General features: G+C 42.5%; 1 protein-coding gene across 1 annotated transcript; it reads right to left on the bottom strand.

Moving 5' to 3' along the window:
• Nucleotides 1–12,628, bottom strand: mmp14b (matrix metallopeptidase 14b (membrane-inserted)). Its single transcript, XM_079173203.1, has 10 exons — nt 12,064–12,628; nt 4,822–4,970; nt 4,592–4,714; nt 4,166–4,473; nt 3,484–3,645; nt 3,057–3,211; nt 2,836–2,974; nt 2,564–2,714; nt 1,505–1,620; nt 1–1,377 (listed from the first exon to the last, which is right to left on the bottom strand). The coding sequence occupies exons 1-10, from the start codon at nt 12,160–12,162 to the stop codon at nt 917–919; spliced, it is 1,863 nt and encodes a 620-aa protein (XP_079029329.1). The 5' UTR covers nt 12,163–12,628; the 3' UTR covers nt 1–916.
• Nucleotides 12,629–14,079: the final 1,451 nt, after the last annotated feature.

The following is a 14,079-nucleotide window of genomic DNA, read 5'->3' as shown; positions in this document are numbered from 1 at the left end:
TCATTTTCAGATCTTCAATTTATTTCATTTGAGATTGATTCAAGGTAAAAAAAAAACAAAAAAAACAATCAAGTTTCAAGAATACATAACCCCGTTCACTGTCCCCACACATTTATAAAATTAAGGCCACTTTAAAAACTGTATGTCACTGTCCAGCAGGACGTTTTAATGACAATGTACAAAAAACACATTCTTTACACGTAGGACAACAACAAGAATAGTATTAGTCATAATAATAATGACAACATCATTTATAATAATAATCAGCACTAAAGACATTGATATTAAAAAAAAGGAAAAGGAAAAATGTATTGCTTTACTCTGATAGGAGTGTATGTCATGCTTCGTAAAGACTTGAGCTAATGGTTTGTTTTCCCTTTTATTGTCCATACTGGCTCTGATATGTTACTCTACTGGAAGATTAAAAAACACAATGACAATGCCACTGTGGTTTCCAAGTGTGTGTGTGTGTGTGTGTGTGCTGAGGGGAAGGAACGAACGATCAAACTCGCTCTTCGCTCGCTCGTAAGAACATGCTAGAATGTGCGTCATGGAGATGCAGGTTCGAAGCGGAAATTCACAAGGACACAAACACTGACCACTGAAAGAAACTAAAAATAAGACTTTGAAAAAGGCTAAAACAAACAGCAATGAGCTGGCGTCAGTAACCGCGAGGAGAGAGGCAAAGCCAGACGGGAGGGAGAGAGAAAAAATGGAAGGATGGAGTGGTTGAGCAAAAGGAATCTGGCAGTGGTACGAATATTTTAAAATGCAAGTCTGGTGCTTTTCCTCCTGCTCGTTCTCCAGTTTTTGATCTCTTCTGCTCTCATGATCTGTGTTTTAAGATTTCCTTCCACTTTTCTGTTCTCTTTCTCTCCCTGTATTTCCCTCCTCTCTCCCTCCCCTCCTCCTCCGTCTACACCTTGTCCAGTAAAGATCGTTGGCAGTAGAGGAGTCGGCGTGGGGTACCGTACCGACGGAAAAACACCAAGGCGGCCAGGGTCGCAATCACACACACCAACAGGAAGAGCGGCACCACCACAGCCGCTGCTCCGCTGCCACCCCCTACCCCTTCCTCCTCATCCACTTCAATAATGATCACCTCCGTGTCCTCCTCCTTCTCCGTCTCCCTCTCTCTATCCCTCTCTCTTTCCCTCTCTCTGTCTCTGGTTCTGTCCTTATCCTCCCGCTCCTTGTCCTTCTCCCTCTCCTTGTCCTTGTCGTGTCCGCCGCCGCCTCTTCCTCCGTCCGTCTTGGGGTCTTCGTTGGGGCAGCCCATCCAGCCGCTGAGGGCTGATTTGGGGTATCCCGGCTCCACGCGCATCATCTGGTTGTTGAACTTCCAGTACTTGTTGGCTTTGTAGAAGTAGGTGTGCACTGGGGGGGGGGTGAAGAAAGAAATGTGAGAAGCAAACGGGAACTCAACAGAAAAGCAACTTCTACAAGTATTGGTTGACACGAAGATGTGAGAACATAGTCTAGGTAATATACACGCCGCCCTTACCTTGGTCTTTGCTCATGAAGGCCGACTTGATGTTGTCAGGCACTCCTTGCCACACACTAATAGCTTTTGGATAATCACTGTCAACGCTCCGTGTCTGTTCGTTGAAACGGTAATATCTAAACAAAGAAGAGGGGAAAGGTAAAGAGAGGAACGGCTGTGGTGAGTTAATGGTCTCGGGACTTGGGACTTGTTCTGACAGACATAAGATTTGACTTGGACTTGCCCAAAAGGACTTGAAACTTTACTTGAGACTTGTTCTGACAGACTTGAGATTTGATTATGACTTGCCCTAGCATACTCGACCTGCAGTTATCTCAAATTATTTGAGAACTGACTTGTCAAGAAATTCAGGAGACTTGACTTTTCGTTGGCCCAAAGGATTTGGGACTTGACTTGAGACTTGTTCTGACAGAAGTTAGACTTTGAACAGGCCTTCAGGACTTGAGTCTTTACTTCCTCTAAAGAACTTGTGACTTGACACTCAGCTTGTAAAAGACAAGAGACTTGACTGAAGACTTGACTCGGTGACCTGACCTGGACTTTATTTTGACCCCAATAACTTGAAAATGTGCTTTAGTGATTCTGCTAAAACTAAACCACAAAGCAGTTCACAAAATGGGTGTTTTCTGTAGAAATATGGATAGATAGATTGGTGGTAACTCTTTCAACAGCGAGACTAGTTGACTAAGTTTCTTTTTAAATAACAGCATACACTTGTCATGGACTCTGTTTATGTGGGTGGCCGTTTGCACTGTAATCACGGATTGCCACATTTTACCCAACTGTTTTTAAATGATGACTATAGTGTAAACATGGGGGGGGCTTAGCAAGCTTTAAAGTTCCTCAATGTTTATTTCAATGTTTAAACGATATGCAGGTTTGTAATTTGGGATAAGTGACTGACCTAGTCTTTGACCTTATATGGTCAATAGTCAAACATATCATTTGGTGGTGTTGACACAAATGCATGCTCTTTGGAGTCAGTAGGTTATAAACTTCAGTACAGTTTCATCGTGGGATATGACACACATACAGACACACAGAAGGAGGATGACTAACTTGTTTGCTCTGAAGTAATACGTCTGTCCAGTGGGGGTGTAGAAGAGAGCGGCGTCCATTCGATCTTTGGGAAGCCCAGTGCCCATTTCCTTTAGAGTCTTAGGGGAATCAGGATCCAGAATGGATTCAGTGAACACCCAATACTTGTCCCCTGGAGAGAGAGAGAACGGCAGAAAGAGTACACATGAGATAAGATGTTGACTGTTTGACGATGACTGCTTTTTAAGGGAAGTCTTTTAGATGTTGTGTTACTATTCTGAAGCCAGACTTGCCTTTAAAGAAAACAAATTTCCCATCTTCCCTTTCAAAAGCGGCATTGACATGGGTGGGCAATCCCCTCCAAAAGTGACCAATCGGCATGGGGTATCCATCCAGAACATGGTTGTTACGTACCCTCCAGAACCATTTATCCTGAAAGTGAAAAAGAGAATTATTAACAGCCTGCTCGAACATACTGTCATATTACAGGTCAGACAAGGTTGTGCGAGTTTACCTTGAACACAAACATTTCTCCTCTGAGGATGCCGATGGTGTCGAAGTGTCCGTCACAGATGTTGGGGCCAAAGTGAGGCTTGTCTGGTGAATATGTGGGTTCTGGGTTGTGGTTCGGCGTACGGGGTGATACATCGGGGGTGTGAGGGCCTGAACCTATGTGAAAAGGATTTTCGTAAACTTAAATCTTAAACGTTTACGCTTCATCTACTGCTGTTTCTGTTGGAGCCAATGAAGCTTAATAATCCCCCATGGAGAAAATAGATAATTGTAGCAGCAGACAACACAGAGAAAAAAAAGAGTACCAAGGATTAAACAAACAAAAATAGAAAGGGTCTTATACATCATTGGAAAGACACCTTTCTTCAGATTTCTGGTGGTGTATCACTTCAGTTAGGAAAACAAAGTTCAACTGTCCAACAACGCACCATAAAGTTGCTGTACGCCTCTGCGATCGTCGTCAGGAAGTTGGAAGTTTTCGGTGTCCATCCACTGGTAGAAGGGAGCCATGATGGCTGAAGGGTCATTGGAGTGCTCCAGACCCAGAGCATGGCCCAGTTCATGGACCGCAACCAGGAATAAGTCATTACCTGGAACAGCGTCAACACCAAAACACCATTTAATAGGATTCAATTTCGGAAGCAATTGAAAGCAGTATCTGAGAGAAATAGGAGGAGTTTGCTCTTATGCTGATGAGACGATAGGTACTGGAGGAGTAAATGTTGCTGATTCCTAATTTTTAAGTGACTCAAACGCACACAAACACTTATCACTTCAGTGAATCTAAGATTAAATGATCAGCAGATCATAGGAAGATGTGTCACTCAAACAGCTGACAGTGCAAAGCTACGTGTCTGCTGTGCTCCAGAAATAAACACTTCTTCATTTCTGCAGTATCAACATAGCACAGGATATTAACTCCCTTAAATGTACTGGCACAAGACTCGACATGTTGCTGCTTGTGTTTGCCCACAGCAGCAGAATGAAGAGTCCTGCTGACTCCCAACATACAGAGTACCTCCCAACATTGTGGCATCATCAGTTTCAGAGGAAAACGTTCCCCTCATTTATCAAAATATCAGCTTTGACATAGATTCAAAAGAGCCTCACCCGTCAGATCCTTGTTCCCAACAGTCCACGGCTCAGCCGCATCAAAGTGGGTGTCCCCACCGATGCCATTACTGGGGAAATAGGCATGTGCTAGGAAGCCCCCCTCTCCATCGAATGGGCTGCTGTCCCCATGGAAACCCTCGGCGAAGAAGAGCATGATGTCGGCAAACTCCTCCACCTTGTCCCGTATGTAACTGTAGGGGATTTCCCGGAAACGAAGCGGGGTGACGCCCTCCCACACCTTGAAGGCCTTCCTGATGGCGTCGTTGCTCTCGTACTCACCCACCTTAGGGGTGTAGTTCTGTATACTGCAGAGTGTGTGGTTGTGTGAAGGGGGGAGGGGGGGGGGGGAAGGTAAGACATGGAATTGTAGCATTAGGTACTGTTCCATCACGCATCTAGAGACGCAGCACATTGCTGACTTACGAGAAGGTGAGGTCATTCTTCTTCCACTTCAGGCCCTGGATGGCGTATCTCTTCCTCCTCAGGTTGCTCTTCAGCTCGGCACCAAACTTATCTGGCACGCCACAGCGCGGTCGCTTCATGGCCCTGCCGAAGACGAGACATAGTCCACTCAAAACACGGCAAGAGATAGTCTAGGTTGGAAAGGCTGCACTTTCTCTACATGTAGAATACAGCTGTTCGAGGTTGCTCACTCAATCGTGTTGGTGTCAAAGGTGCCAGTGACGGTGAGTCCGTAGAACCTCTGCATGGCGCCGACGGCCGAGGAGACGGAGTGAGGGGAGCGGAGGGCGTGGGTCCTCATGTCCCCCGGGGGCAGGTACCCGTACTGCTGCAGCCATGACTTCAAAGCCAAACAAAAAGGAGAGATCAGTAGAAGTCATGAGAAATATTGCAAAATGGAACCAAGGAAACTCCAGTCTCAGTACGGAGAGAGAAAAAAGGTTTAATTACAAACAGACCCATGAACAAGTCCTACTTCATCTGATTCTTGTTGTTTAACGAAGCTGAGCCAGGGTAAAGGAACTACTCGGTATGATGTTGATTACAGAGACTACAAGTTCAGGATGTTTTTATGTGACTGCAGCAACAACACATTCCTCGCTGAAGACGAAAATAAGCTCTTGAGTAACATCTTTCTGTGTTTTGCTATCTGGATATAGTTGGACAGTCAGAACAACACATTTTCAAGCACCTGGCATGTCTCTCCGTTTAATGACTAAACACAAAAGCTATTCGACCATCAACCTTCGGCTCTCCACTACAGACCTTATTAAATGAATACTAAGGTCAGCATGAAAGAAAAATGCCAAGCTTTAGCCCCCATAAAGTCAAACAAAGACAGTTCAGGTTTCAACAAAAACCCTGCGAGACAGAAACTGACCGAGGAAAACCCCCTCAAAGAGTTAAAGATTAACTTCAGTTTCTACATTGAAGTCATTCTGTAGCTACTTGTTTGAGTTTCAGTGCAGATTGCAACACCCTGTGGTTGAGTTTGTACATGAAGAAAACATTAGTTTGAAGCCCTTCAAGCACATATTCTGATGGTCAATGAGTTCTTCAGGCCTCCAGATCCCTGGGTCTCAGTTTAGCTTGACCTTACTTTCCCCTGGAAACCTATTTCACTGCGGTGCCGGTTTGACATCTGGACCTGTGCCAGCAGCTCCGCTCTGCACCTCTCCCACACAGCTTCTCCTAAGCTCTTTCCCTCTCAAGCTCGGGCTGACAAATAACACTGAGGCTATTGTGAGGGCAGTGAAAACCGAACCCGGCTTTGATATTCTGCTGTACACAATTACTTTGTGAGCTTGTAGTGAACTTTTAGGATTGTGTTTGACTTTTTTCCTTGCACGCTAGGGCTTGATGTGACTTAAGTTACTGTGATTTTTCTTTGTGTATAGTTCTGATTAAAAACCATAGGCGTAGTGGGTGTTTGAGCAGTGAAGAGGATTGAAAAGAGAGACGAGAGAAAGATAGGGAGTGTCCCAGGGTGAGACGCAGGCCTTGGGCAACCTCAACCGATGTCTCCAGTCGAGCAGCAGCGTCAGTAATTTAACTGGGAATTTCTTCCTCTGCGCATCCAAACCTCAAAGTCAAACTCTTCCCCCCACGTCCATGTCCCTGTCTTCGCCTCGTCACCCCACCCCTTCTCCTCTCTGCTCCCTCATCCCTCTCTTATGGAAAACCCAGTGACTTCAGGATAAATACTTATGAACAACCACACCCAGAGCCACTCAATTGTTGCTGTATGGGCCTTTCCTTTGCCATTCTGTTGATGGGGCAACCGCTGTGATCCCTGTTTACATCCTGTCAGCTACTAAATTAACAAAAAATGCAACAGAAAATACTATGAAGCCCATTTAGATTTAAGTTGTCAAATTTGAAAAGGACTATAGCTCATCTGCTGCTTATAGGTGCAAGATACAAAGAAGGCAAAACATGTTTAAATGTCTTGTTTCAGCATTTTTCCCACTGATAATGTGGTGCTAACAGATTAACTGAATATGTGGTCTTATATTTACACCTGGCTATACTTGTGTGAGTTTGGGCAGCAGGGAATGGCAGAATGGCATTTTGGAGGCCCTTGATGGGCTAATCTCTCCCTCTCTGTCTGTCCTTGAAAGACATGGAGGTCTCAGTGTTTAGACGTCAACCCTGAATGAGCCCTTTCTGGTTCTGACTCACCCAGGGAGCTCCAGTGGACACATAAAGACTCACTGTTTTCTACTGTTCCAGCACATCCACATAAGCGGGAAAATCAAACTTTAGCGTCTCAGAATGTATTTCACTGTAAAACCATATTCTTCTCTTTCAGTCATTCAATCTGTTTTCTTTTCGACAAAATCCTAACTTTCAGTTAAAGCTCAGTCAAAAGACTGCTGTTGAGTGACACTGAACACTTGTTTTACCTTTAAGGCTCCCACACCTCTTTCTCGAGTCCCTAAGGTGACTCGACAAAGTCGTATTCACTGTTGCACTCTGCTATTTCTGACCAGACTAATGGGCTGAGTAACTACAGCAGTAGCAGGAAGAGGGAATGGTCATTATTTACAGTGGCGTAGGAGATGACAGCCCAAGCTAATACAGTCTTTTGATGTAGAGCGGTGGTTCTGAACCACCCGTACGCTCACAGCCTTCTCCAATTAACTCATAGACCCCTTCATTGACAACCCATAATTTCCATTATTTATATATTACTTTTAGCTACAATTTCCACCTTTATGTGCATTAGTTTTATTACCTATTTCAACAAATTATCCATTACTTTAAGCTAACAATTGTATCTGTTCATCCATTACTTTATGCTAACTATTGTATCTGTTCATCCATTACTTTAAGCTAACTATTGTATCTGTTCATCCATTACTTTAAGCTAACTATTGTATCTGTTCATCTATTACTTTAAGCTAACTATTGTATCTGTTCATCTATTACTTTAAGCTAACTATTTTATCTGTTCATCCATTACTTTAAGCTAACAATTTCAACTGTTTATGCATTTGTTTCAGTTATCTATTTCACCATTTATACATTACTTTGTGCTAATTATTGTAACTGTTTATTCATCACTTTTAGCTAACTGTTCAAACATCTATGCTTGCTAGCTAAATAGTTTTCCAGCACTCTCAAAACCTGGTGTTCTCGTATTACAGCTGACTTAATATGACAATATGATTGATTTTATTCAAATCACAAGTTACATTTGAAGTTGAGCTCCTCCACAATCTTTCCATATACACCCTGAGGTAACCTACTGCACCCCCGGCTGAGAATCACTGATGTAGAAACTGCTCCATAAACACACGTTAAAGTCACTCTCGATCCTTTGATTTTTAACAACGCACAGGCATAGACAAGCACAGAGCAAAGGTACTTCTAGGACGCCAAATCCAGGAGGTAAAGGGCGCAGCTCGCTCATCTGCAGCGATGTGAGTTTATTGTTTAATGGAAGAGCCACAAGAATCAAACAATGGTTGCTATGGATGTCAGGAGGCAGAGTGCTCGTTTTGCATAGGATGACAAGAGGGAGACGGAGGGATTGCATTTCAGAAAAGAAAGAGTCAGTTGTTCCGTTTGGTGAGGGCCAATGGAAAGAAACTTCGGTCAACAGCGATGGGAGTCCAACTGAGGCATGCTGTATACAGCACACACACAGGTCCTCATGCCACATCCACTCAGTCTGTCCAGAGAGCTGCAGTATTATGTCAGATGTGTGCCCCCACTACACTTGCAACAGCTCGTTATTGCCCTGTGATCGTGTGTGTGTTTGTGTGTGTGGGGGAGTTTGTGTGTAGGTATGTGGGTTAAAATCAGTCTGAACATTTGCCCGAGGCTAATGCTGTTCCTTTAGGATAACATGTGCGATTTTGCTGACCGCTCTGGCCAAGAGCTCCTCAACACACACGTAAAAAGGCCTTTAAATGTGTATGGGGGCATGTGTGTGTGTGTGTGTAAATCCGCCAGCTGCTGTCTATTAAAACAACCATTCTCCAGCCAATAAAAATAAGACCTGGTGACACAGGAGTGGAAAAACTCATATCTGCCAATGTCATTTGAGCAATAAGACAATACCAAGAAAATCTCAAAGGCGGGAAAAAGCTTCCCTGAAATTTGGCTCATTGCTTGCTTCCTTTATGAACAGGAAATGAGGTAATGACTTTGCGTATTACCTTATTTCCTGTAACACCTCCTATCTTTCCTCAGGGAGGCTGCCCTCAGGCCACCCACTGGGGATCTTAAGGATGTGGCTTTGTCTAAAACCTACGCACCCTTCCTTCCTTCCTTTCATCCGCTGAAAGACTAGTATGACATCAAGATGGGACTGGTTCAAAGTTACCAGTTTAACCAATTTGAATTCTCTCAAGTCCCTGCTTATTGTCATTAGCAGCACAAGGGAAGAGACATATATTTATACAGGATGTGTGTGCATGACAGCAATGATCTACATCCTGTCCGAATCAACTGGATAATTGCTCCATTTTCCAACTGTCCGTTTCCCAGATTGCATCACTCCCATCGCCACAATGCCCTCCTTTCTAGTCATCAACAGCCTCCTCACTGTCTTCCCGGCTCTGCTTTCATCATCCCATGTCATGTACATTTATCTTCTTCTGCAGTGAATGACCTCAGCATGTAGCCATTCCTTTGTGAATGTGCATAAGAAGAGGTCTATGCACATATGAGATTAGGTATGTGTGTGTGTGTGTGTGTGTGTGTGTGTGTGTGTGTGCGCCAGTGAGTCTCAATCACACACTTGTTTGCTGACACACCAAGGTGTTTTTTAGCGGCGAATGAAAAACCCACTGCCCACTTCCTGTCTGTACCACAGACCACAGGAAATGACCTCTGCATCCTCACAACCCCTGACTGTCTATCTCCCCACTCAGACCGACAGAAAGAGACTCAACCACTCACTTTATTAGACTTATGGTTAATTAAAACACAACCTACTCAATTGGTTTGTGGAGGCAACGTACGTGATGACAAACATCCGATGTTGGAATGAAGTAAATATAGACACAGGAAGCAGTGTTTTAAAAAAACATAAAAACATAGGCGGTAAACCACTAAATTAGCATAAACTTATTGAACAGACACACTTTCCAGGGCACTTCAGGCCAAGCACTTTGGTGCAATTTTCCACAGAAACTTGATAGCCTTTCTACTTTCTACTACCACAAAAATAACTTCCCTTGTGATGTAGCTAAAAGTTCCATTTTCTCTTATTCGGACATTAGACATGTTCGTTGGGTTACTGGTTGTTAAATGTTTACATTGACGTTCTTTTTGATTGTGTAGATACCAAAAGGTCAACTCAAAATCAAAGAACTCTATATATGACTAAACCTATTTCCAAAGTAGCAAATAACTTGTAACTCATCTCCATGTTTCAATACAGTAAATTCAATTCATGGTTGATAACTATCACACCCTTGCTGTCTTTCTCCAGGATCAATTACAAGGAAGAAAAACACAGAACATGTGTGACTACCTTCTTTAATTTCCTGCAGCTCTTTTTGTTGATCTGAGAAACATGGCTTAGACATTGTTCTAAGTACTAGATCTACCTAGCATCTATTATGTCCGCCATTGAAGTCTAGAAGTCATTTAGCATTACTTGATACAATAAACTTTTTGAACTTTATTTGGCCATTTGTAGCATAGCATCAGGAGAGAGTCGGAGAACAGTGTTGCGCCATTTTTTAACAATTACCGACTATCCATTGTAAAACCATCTAATAATTGATTGAGGAAATTCCTTGAAATTTGCATCCCCAGTAAAGCTAGCGGGTTAGCCACTGGCTATATATATGCTCAACTGAACACTTTACAAATGACTCACACATAAGTAAATTGATTTATAAAGAAAGAGTATTGTTGTGTATTTCTTAATTGATCTTATTTGGGAAATATAGATCTATATTGCTCACACATTCTTACTGCTGGGAACAATACTTTAACAGCCTGGGCCAGCTCCTCTAGTTACATTTAAACCACGGATTGTGCCTTGAAGTTGACGGTCTTATGTAGGTCAATGGAGTTTTCTTCCACTGTCTCAGCTGGAATTACAATTCCATAGGCAGGATACAATGACTACAGAGACATTTGTGTAAGATCAGTGAGGCCTAATCACTGATCTTACACATGTACACACCAACACACACGCACAGTATTCATGATACTGAGGGAAGCAGGTGTGTAGGGGTATCATAACAACTCACTTCCTGCTAGATAAATACAGAACTTCCTGATGCTACACTGGCTGTGGGGTTGGAGGACTGCTGATACTGCAGACAGAACAGATCAGATCTCAGTAAAAAGAACAGAGCAGGGAAGAACAGGAAACTCTTCCCTTTAATGATCAGAACTAGAGTTCAAACTGTGAGTGTTTTTCCACAACTGACCACGTCTGAGATGCTGAAGAACCTCTCAGATTGTAAAACCCACCTCCTTCGAATCCACTGAGCCATAACTTAGCACAGATGTCAACAATTACATCTCCCCATCCCTCTGAATATAACTGCACCCACAACTATCAATTCCTCCCCTCCATTCCCCAAAAAATTACCTCTGTCTCTGCCCCGACCACAATACAAGCTCATGCATTTCTCCTCATTTGCTTTTTCTCCTGCACTGCTACCACTTTTGCCCTCTCAGCATTTCGCAGTGTTTTCACGAGCGCTATCATCATTATGGGCTGCTTCCTCTATCCCAGAGCCAAAGCCATTCCCATATCCCTGCGCCAACTACAGGCAACTGTTGAAATGACTGTCCATGAGGATGCAAACTTTTAACAAAGCTATTGTGGTGGTCACAAACAAAACCAGTTTAGTATTATATGAAGGCCTGTGAAATCAAAGTTGGTGTTGTCAAATCAGTAAATTATTGAAATTAGCAGAAAAGATCCTTCATTCCTACAAATGAGGGTACAGCATATTTCTCAGTCACGCATAATTTAAACCTTTCTGAACCCTAAATGCATTTCCTTATATTTATCTAGCTTATTCCTCTATACTGCATTCCTCTCTAGATGTATTTATCATGGGTTTATTCATTGATTCTGGATTCAATTATCTGGCTTTATTTTAGATTCATTTATCTGGCTTTATTCCATAATGCTGGATTTATTTATCTTGTTTTATTCCTTAATCCTGGGTTATTTAACTGGCTTAATTCCTTGATTCTGGGTTTATTTTGCTTTATTATAAATGTATTTATCTTCCATAAGATATTCTATAAGTATGATTCTGGATGTATTTACCTATTTTAATTCCTTAATTCTTGATTTATTTATCTGGCTTTATTCCTTGATTCTGGATGTATTTATCTAACTCTGTTGCTTGATTTTTCATCTGTTTATTTGGCTTAATTCCTCTATTCTGGCCTTATTATCTCCTCTACTTGGTTTATTCCTCACCTCTGGATTTATTCCTCACCTCTGGATTGACTTGTCGCTCCGTCGCTCCATGTGCGCTCAGCTCCCACACCACTGCCAGCAGCAGCAGTCGGACAAGCGATTTGAGCTCTGGTGCCATCACTTGTCTCTCCAAAAAGCAATACAAAATAGACAGATGTTCCTGTAACAGTTCGCGCAATCTTCACTTTGCTATTTGTCAAAACATTGTCTCTGAAAAGACGTATCCAATAAACGAAAACGTCGCACCCGAGATCGACTTGGCGCAAAGCACAAAACGAGTTTCCAGAAGATATGCGCCTCTGCAACTTATTTACTTGAGTTACCTAAACTACGAGGAGTATTTGTCCAGTGTGCATTCTGCTCGCGTTTTGGTGAATTTTAGCCAACACTATTACAATACTATACTGGGAGCAGGAAGTATGTAAGGGGCTCTGGCTACAGGCGGCGCCTATTTTATGTCCAAATTCAGTTTGCGCTTTGCTCCAGATGTTACAGCCGACTTTGTTTTCATGAAGCAGTCCTGACTCCTCGCTGTCCTCTCTTCTCTATCCTCCAGTCGGCTTATTTTGATCCCCTCTCCTCTTCCCCTCTCTCCCCGCTGCAGACGTGGTAGTTTGATACTCCCTGGAGACCTTTAGCTGGAAACTAGAGGGTTGTAAACCTCCCCCTCCTAAATCAGCCCGCCCCTCTGACATGGAGGGCTGGAATCAACTGAGCGACCTTCACATTAGAGTTGGCACGGTTCGCTTTTACTCGTAGGCTGTGATTAAATGCCTCAATGCTCCATAAAATGCATAGCTGTTATTAGTAGCAGAGAAAAGAGCGCAAACATTGAGCCAAACGACAAAATCCTACAACAAATTGCACAGTTCAAACTATTTGAACTCAATTTAAAGCTGTGGTAATTTTTCAGGGTGTCATGAACAGAAATATTACTATACACGTAATCAATCCACGACATTATTTCACCTTAAAAACTGTTTTTACTCATACCCTTATTTTAATGCCCACGGCAATAACCAATAATTGTTAAACTATTATTTCTGTTGTACTGTTTCGGTTTTAGACACAGGGGACTCATCAGTTAATTACAGGTTGTTCTTCATCTTAATGTACATTTTACACTTCACACATTGATACTGTCTCACACTGATTTTTATTGAGTCCTGTTCAAAAAGGCCCAAACAAACTCAACATGCAGCACCAAATTGTGTTTAAAATGGGAAATTGCGCCCTCTAATGCTCATATTGCACACACATTTAAACACTTCACATGTCAGATTAGGTATATAGCCTCCTACTATACAACAATGCATCACACTGACCATGGATTATTTTGTCCTGCATGCTCCTCTGCTTTCATTAAGAAGGACATATTTGATGTCTAACCTCTGTAAAGACAGTGCTGGTTTGGTTCCAGATTATAACTGCAGGCTGTGTGTTCATTGACAAGCATGTGATAGCACTCGATGGAATGGCAACTATAGATTTCACATGAACAGGATGGCTGCTGACAAATGTGTAAATATATTAACAGAGTAAAACGTTTAAGACTTGAGACACACGCATTTCCTGTTACCAACCTTATGTGCACACATACTGTAGCTCAGCTGCTGTGTTGGCCTTAGCTGAGGAAAGACAGCTGGCCTCCTCCACTCCCCTCCGTTGATGTGACACAAGAGAGGAGAGCTTTGATTGTCTTGGCAGAGAGCAATGATCAATGACGTGTGACTGTTGGGGATTGTTGATGTTATAACTGGACACACAAATGTCTGCAAGCATGTGTTCATGCTGTGTTTTATGAAAATAAAGTCTGTACACCAGTTACAATATATTTTGTTGTGTAAATGTAGCGCAAAAAAAGGAGCCAGATGTTTTTTCAAAATTCCTTTTTAATATGGAGCACTGAACGTACAGCTTACAACAGACAGACATAGACTTCTGATATATTTATAGCAACTTAAAAGTTTTAGTAACTGAAAAGCGTTACAGATATTACTTTTGGACCAAACAACAATCATAATATTCACAAAGC

The sequence above is a fragment of the Pholis gunnellus genome (assembly GCF_910591455.1).
Source record: "Pholis gunnellus genome assembly, chromosome: 14".
In the NCBI taxonomy this organism is placed as follows: Eukaryota; Metazoa; Chordata; class Actinopteri; order Perciformes; family Pholidae; genus Pholis; species Pholis gunnellus.
Note: the sequence above shows the minus strand (reverse complement) of the source record. Positions and strands in the feature narration are given on the sequence as shown.